General features: G+C 40.0%; 1 protein-coding gene across 1 annotated transcript; it reads left to right on the forward strand.

Annotated features, from left to right (window-relative positions):
- The first annotated feature begins 607 nt into the window (after positions 1 to 607).
- Positions 608 to 20,053, forward strand: LOC137608582 (uncharacterized). Its single transcript, XM_068335072.1, has 11 exons — positions 608 to 982; positions 2,215 to 2,292; positions 2,815 to 2,899; positions 3,350 to 3,385; positions 3,495 to 3,634; positions 3,934 to 4,057; positions 4,431 to 4,575; positions 4,728 to 4,832; positions 7,484 to 7,611; positions 13,075 to 13,162; positions 17,782 to 20,053. The coding sequence occupies exons 1-11, from the start codon at positions 793 to 795 to the stop codon at positions 17,941 to 17,943; spliced, it is 1,281 nt and encodes a 426-aa protein (XP_068191173.1). The 5' UTR covers positions 608 to 792; the 3' UTR covers positions 17,944 to 20,053.
- Positions 20,054 to 20,794: the final 741 nt, after the last annotated feature.

The raw sequence follows: 20,794 nt of genomic DNA on the forward strand, positions 1-20,794 counted from the left end.
CACTCATTGGTTACCATCACTATGAAATGATATCAGTTTTCATAAAATCCAGTATCAAATAGCTGTCAACACATTTTGATTCAAGTTCACTTTAGCAATAGTTGATTACATTTGGAGACCATTCAAAAGCAGATTCCGGATTTTTGTTTTTATATCTTCTTAGTTACTGCAATATATATATATATATATTTTTGCACAATAATATACATATAAAAATAGGCACATCAATATAAATGGGCATGACCCAATTCATGATGTTTCACTTTTACGCGCAACTGGATAAAAATCCTCATAGAAGCCTGGAAACAATTTTCCTATAGTTGGGGTGTGAGAGTGGCGTCGGGGTATGTCAGGTACGTTTACGTCAAAGGTGAGCCGTCCAACAAACCATCAGGACCTTTAGGTGACAGTAGCACACAGTAGTCTCAGCACAGTAGTTGAAGTAGCTTTAGGGGGGAAACAAAACATCAGCATCATCTTTTATACGTGTGCTAAATGACGGAAAGTACCTGAACGCGTCACTTTCGGCTGAGGCTGGATACGTTCCAGGAACCTCAGGAAAAGGAGCACTCAACCTGACAAAGCAGTACTGTACTGTAATCGAGCGCACAGGTCAACCCGCACAGCCGTTCGGTCAGGATTATGAAACGATGACGGTAGAATTGACTCTGAACCCGAACGGAGTATTTATTAACAAGTCACAGCTTCAGAACTTTTATTAACACAGTCATTTATTCGGGATTCAAGTTATAAAAGCTGAAATTCCGTCTTAATTGTCGGCCCTGAACGTGAATGGCGAAACTACCAGGAAACGCAGGTGTGCCGGTGCTCGGAGACAACACGCTGGAGTTCTACCGCGGCCCGGTGGAGTTCTGCCGGCAGAGGATCCACAAACACCAGAGCAGAGTGTTTCTGTGCCGCATCCTGAACAGACCGACCGCCTTAGTCTGTTCCGTGAAGGGAATGAAAGAGCTACTCTGCGGTGTGTTGTCACATTTATATGTGTTTGAGTGTGTGTGCGTGTGCGTGTGCACATGCAACAGGTACACACCGGCATCTCACCAATGTAGGCTTATTATGAGCGAAGGCTGTTAATAGAATGTAATATAAAATACATTTATATATGAGGGGTTAAGTCTGTAGTAGTGACTTTATTAGTTTAGATTTTTTTTTTTATTCAATCATTTTTGTAATCACTATTGGTACAGGGAAATCATCTGTAGCGCGTCGTGCGTACGTTCTGACCGGGTTTCCTTTGCCTCAGGAAAAATTAATCAGATTCTTCTTTTTTTTTTTTACTCAAGATTAAGAACAATAATTTCTCTAAAGTAAAAGTACACCCTGACATTAGTCTGATCTATCATGGGACAAACGCGTGATGTTGAAGGAGGGGTGATGTTCCTCACATGAAGCTTTTCATAAGGCCAGAAACAGTTTATTCTGCTATCCTTTAAGTAAAAGTAATGCTTCATCTATCAATATTTGATAATAAAAGATAATGTAATCTATATCATGTTTGCGAAAATTTCAATGTCAATATCAACTGTAAATGGACTCATGGTGCGTATAAACGCACCACAGTATTTATTCGTAAATGTTTCTGGGCAATTACCGGTAATGCCCTATGAAATAACCTGTATGTTGTCCCTTAGCACCATAAATCTGTAAACTGATAGAACTACTGTCAACAGCAGGGGCCCCATTAGTAATGATTACTGTAGGTCACAAATTGTCCTCCATGCCTTATATATATTTATTCGTATTTATGACCAAAAAATGATCTTTAGAAACAATAAATATCATTAGATTTTTGTTGACGTAACTTTATGAAATATCCAAATTTAAAGGATAGTTTAGTGTAGAAGATAGATAAGAAGATATTAATAGCAGAGCTGACAGTTAACTGGACTTTAAAAGGTGTACTGAGTAAGGATTACTCATTAACCTGGAGTTCCGTTTTTGTTTGTTAGTTTCATTTTGGAGAGCTGCTTTGTTTAGCCTTAATGTAAATACAATTATATTTTATATTTAATTATTGGATATACACTTCCAGAGAGTTGTGTTGTTTTCAGCAAACATTTACCTGCGGGCAGAATCAAACCTCATCCCAGACATTGTGTGTTTGTTTGTGAATTTAAAGATAATCTGATCAACTTGCTCTCTGTCTCTCTCTGTGTGTGTGTCCTTCTTATGAAGTATTTTTGTGTGTTTCAGAGAAGTCAAATGTGTTTCTGAAGGATCCCACTGACTTGATGACCAACGTTTACGGCGACACTGTTGTCACCACTAATGGTAAAAAAAAGTGATGCTGAAGCTACAGTTATCAAATAATCACGAAACAATTTGGTAGTTAATTTTATAGGAACTTTATTATATTTCCAAGTAAAACTTGTGAGAAATTATTCATAAATATTTCACAAATGTTAATATTTCTTATGCATCATCTGTCCCTCATCTTTGGTTTTGGACTATGGAAAGACAAAACAAGAGTTGAAGAGGTCACTGTCAGATTAATAAAAAAAAATTAAAAAAAGCCCATAGAATTGATAAGGAAACAATTTATTATTTGCAGCATAGCAGAACACATATTAGCTGTCTGCCTCATTGCCAGGTGAAAAAAGATTTTTTTGTTCTTCATCATAAATATTCTTTGTCACAACACAAATGCATAATAAATGACTGAGATATTAAAAGATAATAAGCATCCAGTAATTATTTATGGACTACTTTGGAACAATACACACCTTACTGTTTTGTTATGTATGTTTAGATTTGTAGACATTTATTAGACAAATGACTTCCTGTGTCTTTTAGGGGAGGAAGCGTATCTTCTCCGCCTGTCACTCACCAGCCTCTTTACCGGATGCTGTCTGGAATCATCTCAAGATTACATCACCAGGTAGAGACAGTAATGTTAGCAGACGTTGTTTACCAATCATTTGCCTTTTGTGTTTGTGGTCATCTTTGACAGATGGCTTCACTTTATTACTCAGAAAGCCACAAAGTTCCGTTTCTGTGCATTCAGATGGTTTACTGTAATTTCAAGCAATCTATAAGAAAATAGTGTAACTGAAGGTCATGTGACAATTTGCAGAAAAACATGTGCATAGTGCCGTTAATACCATCTTGCAGATGGCAACAGCAATGCAGATTGATTCATGTCTCCTGCAGGGATTAACCAGTATATCTGAACAAAAGTGAACTTGTGATTATTGTGTTAGCAGCTGTAATGCGTACATCTGTGACAAAGGCATCCATGTTATTGTTAGAATGTTCTGAATGCATTAAAAATACACTGGCAGGTCACATTTTACTCATGTTTGTTCAACGTGTGTGTTTCTACCTCCAGTGTGTGTGAGCGCTGTTTGAAGGATCTCTCCCCCAGGTAACCCACTGGAAGCATTTATAAATATTCTTATGACGAGTACTTTTTTTGTTTGTTTTTGGACATCAGTTGTGTGTGTGTGTGCGTGTGTGTCTGTGTGTGTCTGTAGTGGCAAGCCAGAGCATGTGTACTCTATCTTTAAGCACCTGGGGTCAGAGTTGGTGTTGGGTCTTTTCCTGAACGTACGAGCGGATGAGCAACCTGAACTTTACCAGGAAATTGAGCAACTATGCACCCAACACTGGCACGGTAGGGCCCCGCTGATAAGCTGTACACACACTCACACACACACATACACATCCCCAAAAAAGACAGCCATATATTGATGCATGAGCACAGTTCTGACCCTGACCTCCCTAATCCGCCCACTGTTCTCTCTGCAAGCATCAAATCAAATCAAATGCTCCTCTGAAGGGTTGTGTAAGAACAACAACACCAGTGTTGTAAGGTAGTGAGTCAGGTTTATCGTTCCGCAATACGGCATTGTAAAATATCGTGCCTCCCGGTTTGTTTCAGTTGAATAAATGTATTTTGGACTGCCCATGCAGGTCTGATCTCTGCTCCAGTGAACATGAAGGTTCCTCTATGGTCGTCAGGTTTGTCCATCGCTCTGGAGGCCAGAGACAAACTGATGGACATTGTCAAAGACAAACTAGAGCATGACTCAAAGGGGTGAGGCTGCAATGGACACTGTACATCTGTGTGGCACACACACACACACACACACACACACACACACACACACACACACACACACACACACACACTGAACCAAGGATATCATGCATCACTTCTTCTCAGATATCCACCCACAAACTTAAACCTCTCTGGTTCCAGCGGACTGCTGACTGTAGACTGCAGACTATTGATTATTATCTTCTCTTTAACTGGTTAGTTTTAATGGATTGAAGATTGAAACATTTGTTTAATGCTAAAACTTATATCCTAAAATATACAGAAAATAAAGGAGAATGAACATAATAAATGAGCTTAAGGTTGAGGTTATGGTAAAAATTACAGTTGAGGTTGTGTTTTATTTTTTTAGTTTTGTCGGCTCTCTTGCCTCGTTGCCGCTGCCGGACTCCAGCTCTGCCTCCCAGCACCTCCTGCTGTTCATCTCAGCGCTGATCCCCAAAGCTCTGGCGTCTGTGCTGACCTCCTTCACGCTGGCCCTCAGCGGAAACGAACAGGTAGAAAGAGGAAGCTCTCACAGCTCTTGGCGTTGATTTAATAAGTTCATGTAGCTAAAGGACCTTTAGGGCACACCGTTTGAATCTAATTAAAACAAGCACCCGTTGTTAGTGACTGTAACCTAGTGTACCGTCTCTTTGTTTGTGAAAAGATGCGACGGCGAGCGATGGAAGACCCCCAGTATCTGCACGGAGTCCTGCTGGAAGTTCAGAGACTTTGGCCTCCGTTCATTGGTGGACGCAGACTAGCTGATCAGGTAGGAGGACTTCCACAGGGTCCGGGTTGGATGAATATTCACTAATATCAACCTGAAATTGAAGAGATTCTGTTATTTTGGAACCCTCTCGGACACCTTTAGGTCAGATGTTACGTGTTAAGGGTTCGCTGCTCTGTACAGAATTAGGATACTCTGCTGACCGTGTCAGCATCATTTGCATGCAAATTAAAAATGTTAGAGATTTGTGATTCCAGTCAGGAAAAAAAAAATAAAGACATTACTCTTTAAAATGTCAGTAAATATGTCATCTGCTAGTTGCGTTGTTTTATTTGTGTTTATGCTTCAAACGGCATCACAGACAAGAGTTCTGTGTTGCGCTTGCTGCCACTAGATGGCGACATACTAACACAGATGAAATTCAGGTCCTGGCTGCTCCCGAGGACAGTGTGTGCTGTGCTCTAATGGTCAATCTGTTAATGTTCAGTTTTTGTAGGTGGTCACTTTGAGGCATGTCAATCTGTAATGAGTGTCTCTGAAATGTTGTTTTTATTTTTATTTTTTATATTAGGATGTATTTTTCTGTTGAACACAGTTCTGCTCCAACAACTGTACATGTGAGTCCCTTCAGTATTGTGTTATTGTATGTACCAGTATCACCATCTGACCACCAGTATCAGGTGAATTTCTATACAGACACATTCTTCTGCTTTGTGACTGAGTGCAATCCTTTTGTTTCGCATACTCGCTGTGTTTCAGATGCTCAGTAAACTGGTGCATCTTCTATCCTGTGGTCCTACTGTATTTGTTACAACATGGATTTGTGTTCATTAAAATCATCGCCTCCTTGTTTGACGTCAACTCCGTCAGCCAATAGGATTCCATCTATAGTCAAAGTCCTACCCCTCGATTGGATGGCTGCTTCCTGTCAGCGTGGGTCTCTTGCCCGTCGCCGTACCGGCTGTCTCTGATAATGGTGACCTCATCAAAACACCTTATGCAACAACCCAATCAGAGGGCATTGATCTGTCTGTGTGATGGATTGGCAATTGGCTCAGCTTCCCTGGAAAGAAAGGAGTTGGGGAGGGGGGGGTTTTGTTCAGTGTTCGGTGGTAGGAGGGAATTGTGCTGGTAAAACCGTGAAGCCAAGTGGAAAGTCATTTGTCACTTCTTGGAAATGTACGATACAGTCTGATTCCAGTTGGCTTCAGCGGGACAAGGCTTCCGATGTGTTATAAAGTCATCCACAGAGTTCAGGATGGAAATTAATAATATTTTTTTTAAAAACTGCTAGATGGGTTCATAGTGACAAGCACAACCAAATAAAGGATAATCTAATCAAATATACTGTGAAAATTAACATTAAAAAATACGACCCTCCTTCACAATTCTTTTCTTTTTATACTCTTGTCATGTCAATTTATTGTGGAACAAAAAAATATTTTTAAAATCCATCATTAACTGTAAAAGAAAAGTCCATTGCTCGGGGAAAAAAAAAAGTACACAGGGAGGTGTTGGATTAGGAATGACAAGAGTTGATGATTATGTGCACAGGTTGTCCAGGAGGGAGGACAGACATTAGTATTCACCATCAGGTGGAAAACGTAGACGCTCCATCCAGGTGGAAAGAAGATATGTGATCGTTTAAACAGTTTGAGTGTGTGTGTGTGTGTGTGTGTGTGTGTGTGTGTGTGTGTGTGTGTGTGTGTGTGTGTGTGTGTGTGTGTGTGTGTGTGTGTGTGTGTGTGTGTGTGTGTGTCCGTGTGCGTGCGTGTAGGTGAGGGCAGAGGCCTTTCTTATTGAGAGACAGCAGAGTAAGAAATTTCCCACAGATAAATGACAAGGACCACAGAGAAACGGTGATCTTTGTTCTCTGCCAGTCCATTAGTGCAGCTTCTAATGGATGCAGTGAAAAGATGAATTCAAAGGGCAACAATTGGGTAAGTGTGTTTTTGCCCCCAAGATTATTCTTTATCTCAGAGCATAGCGAAAATTAACATGGATTTTTAAAAAAAAAACTTTTTGGAAGCTGAAAATGATTTCACATCTAACATGAGAGTTAAATTATTCTTCCATTCAGTCTGATCAAAAAAAGCATTAACTGTAGGTTTGTAAAAAATTTATTCTAGTTGTTTAGACAACTACAGTACGACAGTAGAGTTAGAGGTGTGAAGGAGGTTTTAGCATTTGTGTGAGAATACATATCCGGGCTTCCTCCCACAACCCAAAATCATGCGGTGATGATGAATTAATGATTGATGATGATTTAAAAGTTAGCATGAATATTTTTGTGTCTCACCTATGATTTGAACCTGTGATGACCTCGTGCCAGCTTCAGCCCCTTTATCAACCAGTCGTTCAGTTAAATAAACTGAGTGACTGGTTGTTGATCGTCCAGCAGAAAACTACAGGTGAACACCAATCCAGCCAATTCCACTGAGTGGAAACGTTGATCCAATCAGATGGAAGAACTGTCACAGAGCTTATTGAAGAGATATTACATTATATTGGTACATTTCACCATCAGTTCCTGGAAAGAGATCTCCATGAAAATCATCCTGACTGGAATGTTTCTTTCCTATTAAGCCTCTATATGTCGAGTAGGTAAAGATAATATGGAGTGTATATTAGTTAATTAAAATAATAATGCAGTGTGTGTGTGTGTGTGTGTGTGTGTGTGTGTGTGTGTGTAGGACTCGACCCTAGCAGGCTTTCGTATCCCGAAGGATTACGGTGTGGTCTACATCAGCCACGCTGTGCATCGCGATCCAGACGTGTTCCAGCAGCCGGACAGCTTCCTGCCAGAGCGGTGGAGCGAGGGGTGAGGATCTCTGTCAGGGTCACGCTTAGACCCCATCATGTGTGTGCTGTGTACATGCCTCTCACGACCAGTTGATCCAGACTGGTCTTGTGTCAGTCTGTCGTGTGCTGTGAAAGTGTCATTCAAATGACATTAATCCATATTTACCAAAGTAAGGCTCGAGGTTCAGGAAATCAGGAAACCCAGCAAACTAGATAGATATATACTTTATTAATCCCAGAGGAAATTGCACATATCCACTGCTCAGGCATTACATAATGGATAAATACTGGATAAACACCAGGAAAAAAAGAAATCAACGTAGTGATCAACATAGTCCGGCTGTTTCCACAGAACCTCACTTTATGATTAATGCTGTGTAGAAAAATAACAAGGGCAGGGCCATATATAAAGATACCTACACCATCGCTATAGCAACCAATGATTAGCAGCACAATTCATGTTCCTGACTTGGGCATGAATTGTACAGCATAGGCAGACAGAAAAGAATCTACATGTCTGACCTCCAGGCTGATGAAGTTCTCACTCACATCCTCTGACTCCTGGTCTGTTTGAATGAAACCTGACCTCCTCTGATAATTGACTCTCTCCATCCACCATTCATTCACTTCTTCCATTCACCTGTTTATTCTCATTCATGCTTGTTCATTCAGGCGATGGAGTAGGGGGGGGGTAGATCTATGAATGTATAGATGTAAGGAGCCGTTGCCATGGAAACAGGCCACCTGACACTGTCTTTACCAATAGGGATTCCCTCTGTGTGTGTCTGTGTGTCTGTGCGTGTGTGTGCATTTAGGGTGGGGGAGAAAAATACCCCGTGGAGAGTGGGATGGAATACAGAGAAATGAGTCAGAGAAGATCCCAACCTGCTTTTTTCCTTCCGTTTTCTTGCAGTGATGGGAGTCCCTCAAATATATATCAAGCCGACATTAAATCATAATGTGGAATGTTTATATTAATAGAATCCAATGAAGAAAAGGAACTAGAGAATTACACAGAACCAGACAACTACAAAAATAGTAACGATAAAAATAACCTATTACTGGCATAAGATAATGATGAAACAACAAAAAATGAAAGTTTCAACATTAAAAAAATAGAATTAGGTGTCCAAATTGCTGGATATTAAAGATTACGTAGTAAGATATTTTTTCTGACATAGAGAGGGTTTTGATGTTCTGTGCAACCAGGTAGGCTCCTCTTATCATTCGGGCTTCCTTCTGTTGGTTAATCAGTATTTTAAGTCCTGTTATTATTGTAAGTGATGCATAAAATAAGCATACATTTATAGAGGTGTGATTTTAAATAATCAATTCCATTTCCTGTGCTTATCGTTAAGCAGTGACAGATTATCTTCCGTCAGTGTCATTTTCCAAGGTCAGGATGTGACTCGTTTTTATTGACAAGGTCTCAATTTTACGATCTCTTTCATCTTGTATGGATTTTGCTTTTTTAGTTAATTATTTGATTTCACAAGACAAGATGACTCGATGGAAGGTGATCATCTTTCATTCAGGGAAATCCTAATAGTTATACATTCAATTGTCTCTCGTGAATATATGTTTAAATGAAAAAGAAAAAATGTAGTCTTTACATACTTTAACAAAATAATAGTTTAGTTTTCAAAAAGGAATCATGTGTAAAAGCAACAGACAGACCTCTCAGATGGAAGGAGAAATTTTCTGAATGAATGATGGGTAGCTGCTGCCATGGTAACTGACCACCTCACACCGGTTTTTACCAATGGGGATTCCCTCTGAACTGTGTGTGTGTGTGTGTGTGTGTGTGTGTGTGTGTGTGTGTGTGTGTGTGTGTGTGTGTGTGTGTGTGTGTGTGTGTGTGTGTGTGTGTGTGTGTGTGTGTGTGTGTGTGCTTGTCTGGGGTAGGTAGGGAGGTGAAGAATGAGTCAGAAAAATTTTTCCTTGACAAAATCTATGAACATTTATTGAAATAGATATTTATAAAGTGGAATCGTGTGCTTTTATTTTGGACACAAGCAGACGGAACACCGGAGCATCTGGTAACGCAGACATATATTTTGCGTAAAAATCACAATTACAGACTAAAACCAATAAGTTAATCTATCATTGAATCGAACTGTCTGTCAGAACACATACAAGACAATATAATGTGTTCTCTTCATCCACACCATGCAGTAGATCATCACATCACACAGGATCCTCTTTTAAATAATCCTTAATTAAAGTCATGGACATTTAAGCTTATTTTGAGTTGGCTTCTTAAAGATTGTTCTGCTGTCAGAAATATTCAAATCCAAACTCACCGGCTAAAATTTGTCCCTGACAAATACTTAATTTACCCCTGTTCGGGCATTTTCAAACAGGAAGTGAAATTCAACTTGTTCCTCTTGAGTTTGATAGCAGGATCAATTCTTTTTAATGATGCCACTGAACAACAGGAGATATTCCATGTTTTTCCCACCCTGTCCTCTCTGACCATTTCCGAGGTAACGTATATTCCCACTCCAGTTGACAGTAAACAGTCTGCCAGTCGCTGTTACAGACGCAAGGCCTGGTGAGAATGAGGATAAATCCAGTTTCTAATCCCAGAATTAGACAGAAAGCGCAACTGTAATAACTGTTTACGATCGAAACCAACAACCACTGAATTCCATGCCCCTACATCGAGTTTTTGTTAATGGTTTATGAATAATCCACAAAACAGAGCCTCTTCATTATGATTTCCCGTACATGATGATGGGCTGTCTTGACACGTGTATTCTTTATTGGGACCAGCCTATTAGACCAAATAAATTAAAAGGAAAAGTCTTGCATTGTTGATGAAAGTGATAAAAATCCAACTCTCATTTGGACAAGCATTAACGAAAAAACCATGAAAACATTCGTATATGTGTTTAAATGCACCATTATTATTTAAAAACTACTCAACTATTGCAGGAAATAGTTGAAATGTTTTTCAAAATGATTTATCGTGCTGATGACCCACTTCTAAATGTTCCCTTCTTCAGTAGACTCAGTTGGCTCGGGGGCTGAGAGGAAACTGTAGGTGTAGGAGATTACTGTTTTGATTTATTTATGTGTTAACTGCTGCCTGAACTATTCAATGTCCCACAGGATGAATAAATTTGTTGGGGTTTTTTTTTCTACAGCTGTCTTTCTATGCGTCCATGTGTTCGCTGTAGCTGCTCTTGTGACGCTCCGTCAATCTTGTGGTCTGCTTCTCCTTCCTCCTACCTGTGTCTCTCTTTGCTCCTCCATCTGTCCATCTTCCCTGAGTTTATTTTCCCATCTGCCTTGATAGTTGCCTGGCTCCTCTTCTCACCACCTGGCTGCTTAATTTAATGACTGCAGTCTCATTACATAATGAGTCCACCTACAATAACTGCATTTTAACCAATTTGTCTCTTTGTATGTGCAGTTGTTGTGTACATTGTCCACAGTGTTTGTCCCTGTACATTTAGTCAGCATGTGTTTATGTGTATGTGTGTGTGTACATGTGTGTGTGTGTGTGTGTGTGTGTGTGTGTGTGTGTGTGTGTGTGTGTGTGTGTGTGTGTGTGTGTCTGCTTTTCCAGCTGGAAGTAAAGAGCAGAGCTGGCAAGTTAACATCCTATCAGCTAAACGCCCACACAGGCTCTGACAACAGATAAATGAATCGGAAACCAACCCGTACACTGATAACACACCAGGCTGCTGGTCTTAAATAAATCTGACGACTGGAAGTCAACAAATATTCCTGACCTGTGAACTTTTCATTGAACAAGGTTGATAAATTAGTAAACTCTCCGTTTGAATAAATCAGGCATAGTGTAAATGTTAAAAACTCATAAGAGTCAAATGACTTTCCCAAAGATATCTTCAGGTGTTTGTCATGTGTGATATATATATATATATATATATATATATATATATATATATAATATAATTACATTTCAATCATTTTAACTGTAAGTGTGATAATAATCTGATTGCTTTATTTTAATATTCATTTTGCTTCAGTACGTATTTTAAGACAGTTTTCTTACTGTGACGTCTGTTCAACACATTTGTCATGAAGCCTGATCTGACACACAAATCTGCCTCTGAAGCATCAGTTCAGTGTTTTATGGGCAGCTCATGAGAAGCTCGATGAATATCAACGTGATTCATTCACTGTCAGTCAAAGAATATGAAGACAGAAGGAAACATGGTATATCACAGCATGAATACTTTTTTTTGTGCTCTTTTTTAAAACTAATAACTACAGGTAGTTGATTTATTGGCTTCGGGTCTCTACACTGTTACATCTTATGGTGGAAACATTAACTAGAGTGTTGTTTACTTCCCTTGCATTCAGCACATTTCTTCATGGTCAGACTTCCCCTCTATCTCAGCATTACAGGACTGCATGATACGCTACACATAACATTGTTTCAGGATGGGCCTAATAGAACATTAAACCATTAGACAGATGCTGCTTAGAACGCTGATATTCTCCCTTCTATCTCATTTTCTAACTCGCTCTCACACACTGCTCCCAGACTATACACAGCATTAATGCTTCCTGTTTGCCTTTAATCAGAGCTCAGGTTTCAGGAAGACAGGATGCATTAGCGGTGAGAGGAGAGAGAACGCCTACATTAACATGCTGTTGACTAACCTGTGAGCTGGAAACAAGCAGCATCTCCTTATCTTAAATGTTGTTTCAGAGGAATTACCCCCTCTGAGGGGTGCGCTGTACCGGAAGAAAAGCACACCTATTTTCAAGTTAAATCCATCAGTGTCATGCATTCTAAATACATTTTTATTATAAATATAAATGTAGAGAACTAAATCTAACTGAGCTTTAGCTCTGCTGTCTATTTTATCATGCAATATGCAAATTATTTTGTGACTAAATCCTACATGTTAAAATGCATTTTTGAGCACAGCAGCACCACTGATTGCATTTGTCAGGTTTGCAAAAAATAGTTTTTTTTAGCAGACTGGCAGAAGGATGTCCTCAGTTTTGCTGGTGTTCAATCATAAACTAAACAAATTTGAATTTTAACAAAGTGATTACAGTTACAATTTTCACACTTACATTCCTCCATATGATGATGGCATTAACGTTTATTCAATGAAGAATCATCATAACAGACTTGTAAAATATTTTTTGGGGTATATATATATATTTATTTATTTATTTATTTTTTGAGTGAGGTGTTGTTTGTTTGGAAAGTTCTCCGTCCACACTGTGACAGATTTAATCACATTTGGATTTAGCAACACTTCTAATCCTCTGATTGGCTGAAAAATAAGACATGCCCATTGCATCATCATCATCTGATTATACTGATGTCACATCTGATGATCATGATAACATGGAGTTCTGCCATAGTTTTTGTAGACACAACAAAGAGGCACCTCCTGCAGATCATTATCCTATTCTGTACCTTTGATCATCTGATTTTTTTGCACATATTTGAATGTGTGTTTGACTGTTAATGTTTGTGTTTGTTTAGGAATGCAGGCCAGGAACAATTCCTTTGTACCTTTGGTGGCGGGCCGAGGAACTGCATCGGAGTTAAACTCACAGAACGCTTCCTCAAGGTGACATTTCTAACCCCCAACACACACGCGCACGCACGCACGCACGCACACACACACACACACACACACACACACACACACACACACACCAGTCAGTCTTTAAAACGATCTTTTTGAGTGAGATAAATAAAAGAATGATGACGGTTGTATTTTTCACTTCCTTTCTGGCATACATTTGATGAATGTTCTGTAGTCTCACGTAAATGTTGGGATTTTGACACTTTTGTGGTTTTACTGCCTCCGCTCCACATGTTTGTTTCATTTTGAACATTTGGGTTACATTTGGAGCGAAGTGAGAAGTGAAAGATCAATGAGAAATTCCAGTGTGTTTAATTCTAAGAGGAGAAATGAAGCTAGAAATCACATGTGGGATGTGAAATATGGATTTGTAGAAAAACTATGGTGGTACTAGAACCAAACTGAGAAATAAACATCAATTTTAGATAAACATCACATCCAAGAACTGTAGTTACCTTATTAGATTTATTGGAGTTATTAATGTTTGAAAATTAAGTTAAACTGGAACCCCAGGAGACAAACTTCAACTGCAACCTAATAAAAATACACGATACAATATAACAAATAAGGGATGTGTTAATCATGTCCCATTTTATATCAAACAAAAGAAAAGAAAAGAATTTATTGTATAATACATTAGCCGTATCTTATTTGTAGTTCTTGTCCCCAGGTAAAACTGGCAAACCCTCAATACGGCAATATTTTACACAACATACAGTATGCAAGACATGCCATACAACACTGATAAAGACAGATCATGTGTGACAAAACAATGACCACTGATCATTCTCATGTTCTGATGAAGACTTTCAGTTTTCTCTAGGAGCTGACCATTTCTCATAAGTCCTTTATGACAGACAGAGCTGCGTGTATGGAAACTCAACCTAATGCGACTTCCAAATGGGTCTCTTACTATAGGAAACAATAAGCACTGTGTGATGTTTATAATTTTGAGTGATTGTGTTGTTTCTATTTGGAGAAAAGAAGGAAATTGGTGTTGGCCAGGGGCACGCCTCTGCTGTGATTACCAATGACTAACATTACCCTGAATATAGAAACGATGAACAGATTGGTTCAGATTGGAAGCTGAGCACCCTCTTCATTAAGGCTCTAGCAAAGGCGTGTGTGTGTGTGTGTGTGTATGTGTGTGTGTGTGTGTTAGTGACAGAACAAGTACAGACTGTCCTGTTTAAACCACCTGCCGGTTCACTACAGCCAGTGTTACCTAAATACTCTAGAGAGGCAAAGACAAACATGCAAACACAACCTATGGAAGGCGCCAAAGTGTGACAACAGCGAGGATAGAGATTTAATTCCCATGTGAGGGCGTCACCTCCGGGAGCAGTTGGGTAATCTGACTCCTGAGAGCAGCGGGCCACACCGGTCGGAATGCCGAGGTTTTTAATTGGAATTGGGTGTGTCTGGGTTGATTTTAAATGATGACAGTCCAACATAGGGAAGGTTTACGTGATAACAATGTAAAATATTCATCATGTTTGTTCAAACCATGGCAGTGTTTTTACTTCCTTCTTCAGACACGGACACACCCGCACCTCTTCTTCACACATCTTCACACAGCTAATGAGGATAGAGACAGAAACGATGATGTCACCCTGTATGCTGTTGCTGACTCCAGGAGGTCCGCGGCAAAAACGGGAATGATTTATTTACAATGTTAGTCCGTCCACATGGATGGAATTTTGTCTATGGGTTTCATTCACCTACTGAAAAAAAATATCTAAAAGCAAAATTCTTACCAGACAGGGCGTATTTTAGTACGGGGTTGTGGAATAATTGGTACCAGTGTGAGGGTCCCCCTTGATGTGAAAAAGAAGAGGTTGGAGCCGTGCGATTCCCTTTTTTTTTTTTTGATAATTCTTTGTCTGGCACTGGCATTTCCCCAAATTCAAACCAGAGCAGGACAAAGCAGCCGATAATACGGAACAGCCAACAACAGGAACCACTGCTCTGTTTGAGTTGAGTTCAGCCAGGGAGCTCCGCAGCCCTGTTTTCAGGGCTTCAGCCACGGCCAGGTCATCTGCTTATTGTTCCTGCTTCTCAGTGAACACCGTCAGACAGACCAGGCCAGAGCCGCGGAGCAGAGGAAACAGATTGCACCAGTCGGCCAATGAGAGGCTTATCTCAGCAGCTCACATCCGTTGAGTCAGACTGTGAACCGACGTTTTAGCAACGACACTGGGACACTCCTGTCACTAAGACAGTTTCGGCTTGTCTTTGATATGTGTCATATATGTACGGGTTGTTAACACAAACACAAATGCAGCAAAGGGAGATGACTCACACACACACACACACACACACACACACACACACACACACACACACACACATACACACGCACGGATCCATGAGTCACTGTTAATTTTAGGCCTGATTGAATGGAGCTCAGGTGAAATGTCCAAAGCGGTTTAATGATCTGCTCTCTCCTCATTCAGTTCTCCTCATTGTTCGGGAGGACAATCGTATCTCATTATTAAGAATGGGATTACTTTTTTTCCTGATAAGTATGGACTACTTGTTTTTTATTGCTTAAGAGTGTGACATGAATGAGATAATGCAGGTAGGACATGAGTCTTGCTCTCCAAACAGACAATGGATAATCATCTTCCCTTTGTGAACGTGTATAGGAAATACAGGGAATACATAAATGAGGTTGACATTCATCATCAATCCATCCATTCATTCATAACCCATATTGTTGTACTATTATATCAATTTCTGTGCACTTGAGTCAGTAATGGGCGCCTTTCCTAAATCACTTCAACAACCAAAAGCTGGTCATTTTGCAAATATGCGAGGAAAGATTGGTGGGTTTGATCCACACATCTGCAGCTTCCACCAGACTGTGGGTATTTAAATAATGTTAGTGCCTCATAATAGTTAGACACTGTTGGCAACAGTAAATAAATGGAGTTGGACTTAAAGTGGATTAACTCCACAATGCCTTTTATTAACACTTGGCAGCTCTGTGATAAATGGCCATTCAAAGATGAGATAAGTAAAATGTGCACTCATTTGTTCAAACAGTGCAAGTTAATAAGTATAATAAATATATGAACAAATACTTTTAAGCGCAGCTGTTATTTTTTAGAATTAATTGTGTTGTCATAGCATGAACCATCTACAGAAATTTAGTGAACTCAAGTCAGTGAAAATAATTCCTCAAACAAAAAAATAGACCTTCATTTGTGTATGTTAAAAAAAATGAAATGAATTTATTTAATGGCCATCCTCACAATTAAAATACAATTATCAGTTAACTATCATTTTTTAATGTTCCATGCAATATAATGCCAAATGTAATTTTTATGTTTTTTTTCCTTTTTTTAAATTTTAATCATCATGTGTCATACATCTAATGTCATACAATAAGGTCCAGTTCTTCTCCACTCTCTTATGTATTGATGAATATTTTATGTTGCATTCACAGACACAGGCTGGCCTGTCAACCAATCGCTGTAGACTAAATTAATCCAGAAACATGATGTCATCCATAGCAAACGGGGTCAAGCCTTTTGAGGAGTTGAGTCACTTAGTAAGCGTAGCTCTCTGAATCATCAAGATCTCTAACCGACACACAGGAAATACAAGTCGTACCAGAAACGTACACAGCGTCCATCACGTCGTCCTGCTTGAATTTGCACTAACCATACACACGCCGAACCCTGCCTCTGACTGAACATGCTCCACTTGACTTAAACACAAGATGATTGGCTGAAAGGCTCTCAGCAGACTGACCGCACGCACATAACTCCAGCACACATGCACAGACACATGTGCACACAGGAGGGCGTGACTAGAATAAAGAGGAGACTGCAGGGATCTAGGTCAGAGATGTGACTCATCGCCTCCTTGCTCCATCCTCTCCCTTCACTTCTTCCTGCTACCCCCCACCCTTATCCTCTTTCCTCCATCCTCTGCCGTCTTTCCTCCCTTCCTCCGTCTCCATTCATTCATCCTGCTCCTCCCCCTCTATCAGGAAAATCTTCATTCATAAAGCGGTGGGAGGCAGGGGGACTGGAGCTGGTGGATGACCAAGCGTAAGCCTATGGAGATCACTGCCTGTAATAGCCGAGGGGCTCCCAGTGTGCTTAGCATGAAAAATACAATATAATGTGATATGAGGAATTCCTCGTGTTGTGATGGTTTTATACTTTCGCACTAAGTCGATCTTTGGTTTAGAAAGAGGGTCTTTACAGAAAACTCTGGGTGATGGCTCACATTATAGACACAAAATGTTTGGATCGAGTCATTTCTGGCGTGAGTGTTTCAAATCGCCTGCATGGTAAAAACTGTTGTATATACAGTATTGCTCTTTTCAAGCTTGGAAATCAGCACACAAACAGACAGTGTTATGGAGGCTGTAGCTTAACTTCGTGACTTATTCAGCGTTTGTGGAGGTTCCTGCTTTGCCAAGTGCCTTCTAGTTCCATGTTCTGCTTTTACTCTGCAGTTAAAATAACCGAATTGTCGCTCACACCCCCACTGCTGTAGCTTGATATACCAGCCATCAGACATTTATGTCATCGCAACAAATATACTAAAGTGCAACGGGTTCATTGTGTTTTGCCACCATGCAGGAAGCCTGCATGTACCTGCTGAAGCACTACGACTGGAATTTGAACCCTCCATCGCAGGACCTGGAGTACAAATGGTTGCCTGTTTCTCGCCCTGCCGTCCATCCCACCATCTCCTTCACCCGACTGCATCCGACCACACCTGACAGGAGCGACGCCAGCTAGGGATGCAACCAATGTTTCATGACGTGCATGCTGATTAGCTGGCAGGGTGTCGGCGGCGGCGGAGGAGGAGGAGGGGGGATAACATTAACTGGAGGCTCCATATAGAGGCTTTCCCTCACTTTGTGTGATATAGTTCATCAGTATCATCAGAGATCAGCGAGCTGGTTTCAATTCCAGGTATTCAGCTACTCATGAGTACGTAACACAAGACAAAATAAATGACTCATTCTTCTATATTATGTAAAATGACGCCGAGAGACAACAAATTTTTCCGTTTGTGGTGTCATTTATTACACAGATTCACAATGAAATTCAAACGTGCCTCCCCTCCCCCTCCAACGTCGATCAACCACCACTGCTTAGCAACGGTTCGTCATACCGACACTGACTTGCTTCCTTTTAGTATGCAAGTCTCACATACACACACACACACACACACACACACACACACACACACTAACCTGCTTATTTTGAAGGCAGTGGTACACTCACCGTCTGAATCACATGTAAAGGATGCATTTGTGAGCACACAGCTAATTCTAAAACAGTAGGAACTTAAATGGTTTTCAGCATTTGAAGTGTAAACTAACCTAAACTGGGCACACCTCGATGTAGCTGCCTGTCACTCTGCCTCCTAAAATTGCATGCTTACAGGCCCCTGGTGTGTGTGTGTGTGTGTGTGTGTGTGTGTGTGTGTGTGTGTGTGTGTGTGTGTGTGTGTGTGTGTGTGTGTGTGTGTGTGTGTGTGTGTGTGTGTGTGTGTGTGTGTGTGTGTGTGTGTGTGTACATGCTATACTGCATTGTGTGTGCTGAGATTTGTCTGTAGTGGTCATTTGAGTGTTTTTAACTATTTATTAATGTTATGTTGTGGTTTGAGACATATTTAATTATAACCTCAGTCCAATTCGTGTTTTTGAGACTGTATAGCAGGTCAGCTATTCTGCCTCTCTGTAGTATTATTTTAGGTTATTTTAAAAAAAAGAAAGACTGTCAGCACTGCTTTCATCTTTCTTTCATTCATGTTTTTTCTTTTGTGCTGCCGGAAGTCATAAGTAGACTTTACCTCTTTGTAAGGTTCAGAAACCAGCTAATATTTTTTTTTTTTTTTCAATATGAACACCCTGTAACCCTGTAGCCCCAAGTTGGAATGTTCTGTAAACAATAATAAATCAGGATGTGATGATTTTCAAACCTTCTCCAACATTCACTTCAAATGAAAGTAGTTCAAAGACAATACATCTTTGGGAAATTGGGAAAGTTGCAAAAAGCTCAGAAGAAGCTGATTGGACCATCGCTCAAGTAAAGATGTCCGTTGGTAACAGGTTATAGCATCATGATTCAGTGTCAAGAAAGCATCCTCAGAAAATTTGGAAACATTTACCACTTATGGTAAGTGTATGCAGGTTAAACACTTAAGGAATGTGTCTCTATTCACAACTAGAAGGTATTTTGAGTGTTTGACCATCTACAGGCCAGAATAATGTCAAAATCAACCATGCTTCTGTGAGCAGGGGCTCAGGAACACTGGAAAACCTTTGTCCATAATACCAGTTCATGGCTGCATCCACAACTGATTGTTCCAACATGTAAGCGATGTATTATTAACACCTAAAAACACACCTGAACTCATCTGAACTCCTCTTGTGGGTAACAGCTTGTGCCACATCCTCGAGGTTAAAGAGGAAAAGGATAATCCCAATTGTTTTCAGCACAAAGTTTGAAAGCCAGCATTTATGATTTTATGAAGAATAGATAGTGTCTACGGCATGAAAGACTTCATTAATGCTAAGGTACAGGTTTTGTACCAACATATACTACCGGCTAGATGATGTCTCCTTCAGGGAGGTCACTACTTGTTCCATCATGACAATGACCTTCATTTTGCCACCATACAAGAGCATGACTTCAGTGTAAACCCATCCTGGTAGTAGACCAAAATCCTGAATATTATTTGTGTTTACGAAAAAACAGGGTTTAACAATGTGAGCACTAAGAGGCGGGATACACCCTGGACAAGTCGCCAGCTCATCAGAAATAATGACCTGTGTTTTATTCTTGTTTTCTTACAGGGCAATAGAATTAAATAAAGTAGCATGAAAATTGACAAGATTTGCAGTTTCTTTAATGAATGAATGTATTATATGTGCTGTTAAACCTATTCTTGCTGTGAGAATGTTCTCTTTACCAAAAGCATGTCCAGCTACTGTGTTAATGATTCCTGGAGGCTGGAGCATGAGTGATATGTGAGCTATGCCGTTAATGCTGACCGCAGTCTGTATAATCAGCTATAGGCATGCATCTCAGAAAGATGCTTTGTCCCAGAGAGAGCTGTGCAACAAATCTACTGTGTTCTCCATGCTTATCTCCTTCTCACACAGCTATACTCTCGCCCATGTATTAAACTGTACACATGCATATTTCTCATGGCCTCGCTCAGCCATCGCCTCTGTTTTTCTCTGACACACACTTGCATACATACATCACACAAGAGCTGGCAAACAGGGGTTGTTTTGGTCAGCGGTTTGACTCATTCCACTTGTCTGTTAGCTGCTGTTCCTACACACACCATTTTATGACAGGAAAATTCAACACATAGTGGATCCTGGTATGCACAAGAAGTTGGCTTGTCCTTAACTCTTCACAGCTATTTAATTTTAAGTATAATTTATTGATCGAGTTTATGGATTTGAATGGGTCTAAATGATTTGAAGAACTGTGAAATCAGACAAGCGACACCATCAGCTTTGGTAACATCTTTTAAGACCCAGATTGATGGTACATCTAGGACAGTAACAGATAACCAATAATTATATTGAAAAAATTATATAATAAAGGATTACAACAAAAATAT

The sequence above is a fragment of the Antennarius striatus genome, chromosome 15 (genome assembly GCF_040054535.1).
Source record: "Antennarius striatus isolate MH-2024 chromosome 15, ASM4005453v1, whole genome shotgun sequence".
NCBI lineage: Eukaryota > Metazoa > Chordata > Actinopteri > Lophiiformes > Antennariidae > Antennarius > Antennarius striatus.

Excerpts from the sequence above, each read along its gene's own strand:
- LOC137608582 (XM_068335072.1), top strand. The coding sequence starts at position 793 with ATGGCGAAACTACCAGGAAACGCAGGTGTGCCGGTGCTCGGAGACAAC. Across the intron at positions 2,293-2,814 it reads CACTGTTGTCACCACTAATG|GGGAGGAAGCGTATCTTCTC; the intron begins GTAAAAAAAAGT and ends TGTGTCTTTTAG. Across the intron at positions 4,576-4,727 it reads CCCTCAGCGGAAACGAACAG|ATGCGACGGCGAGCGATGGA; the intron begins GTAGAAAGAGGA and ends GTTTGTGAAAAG.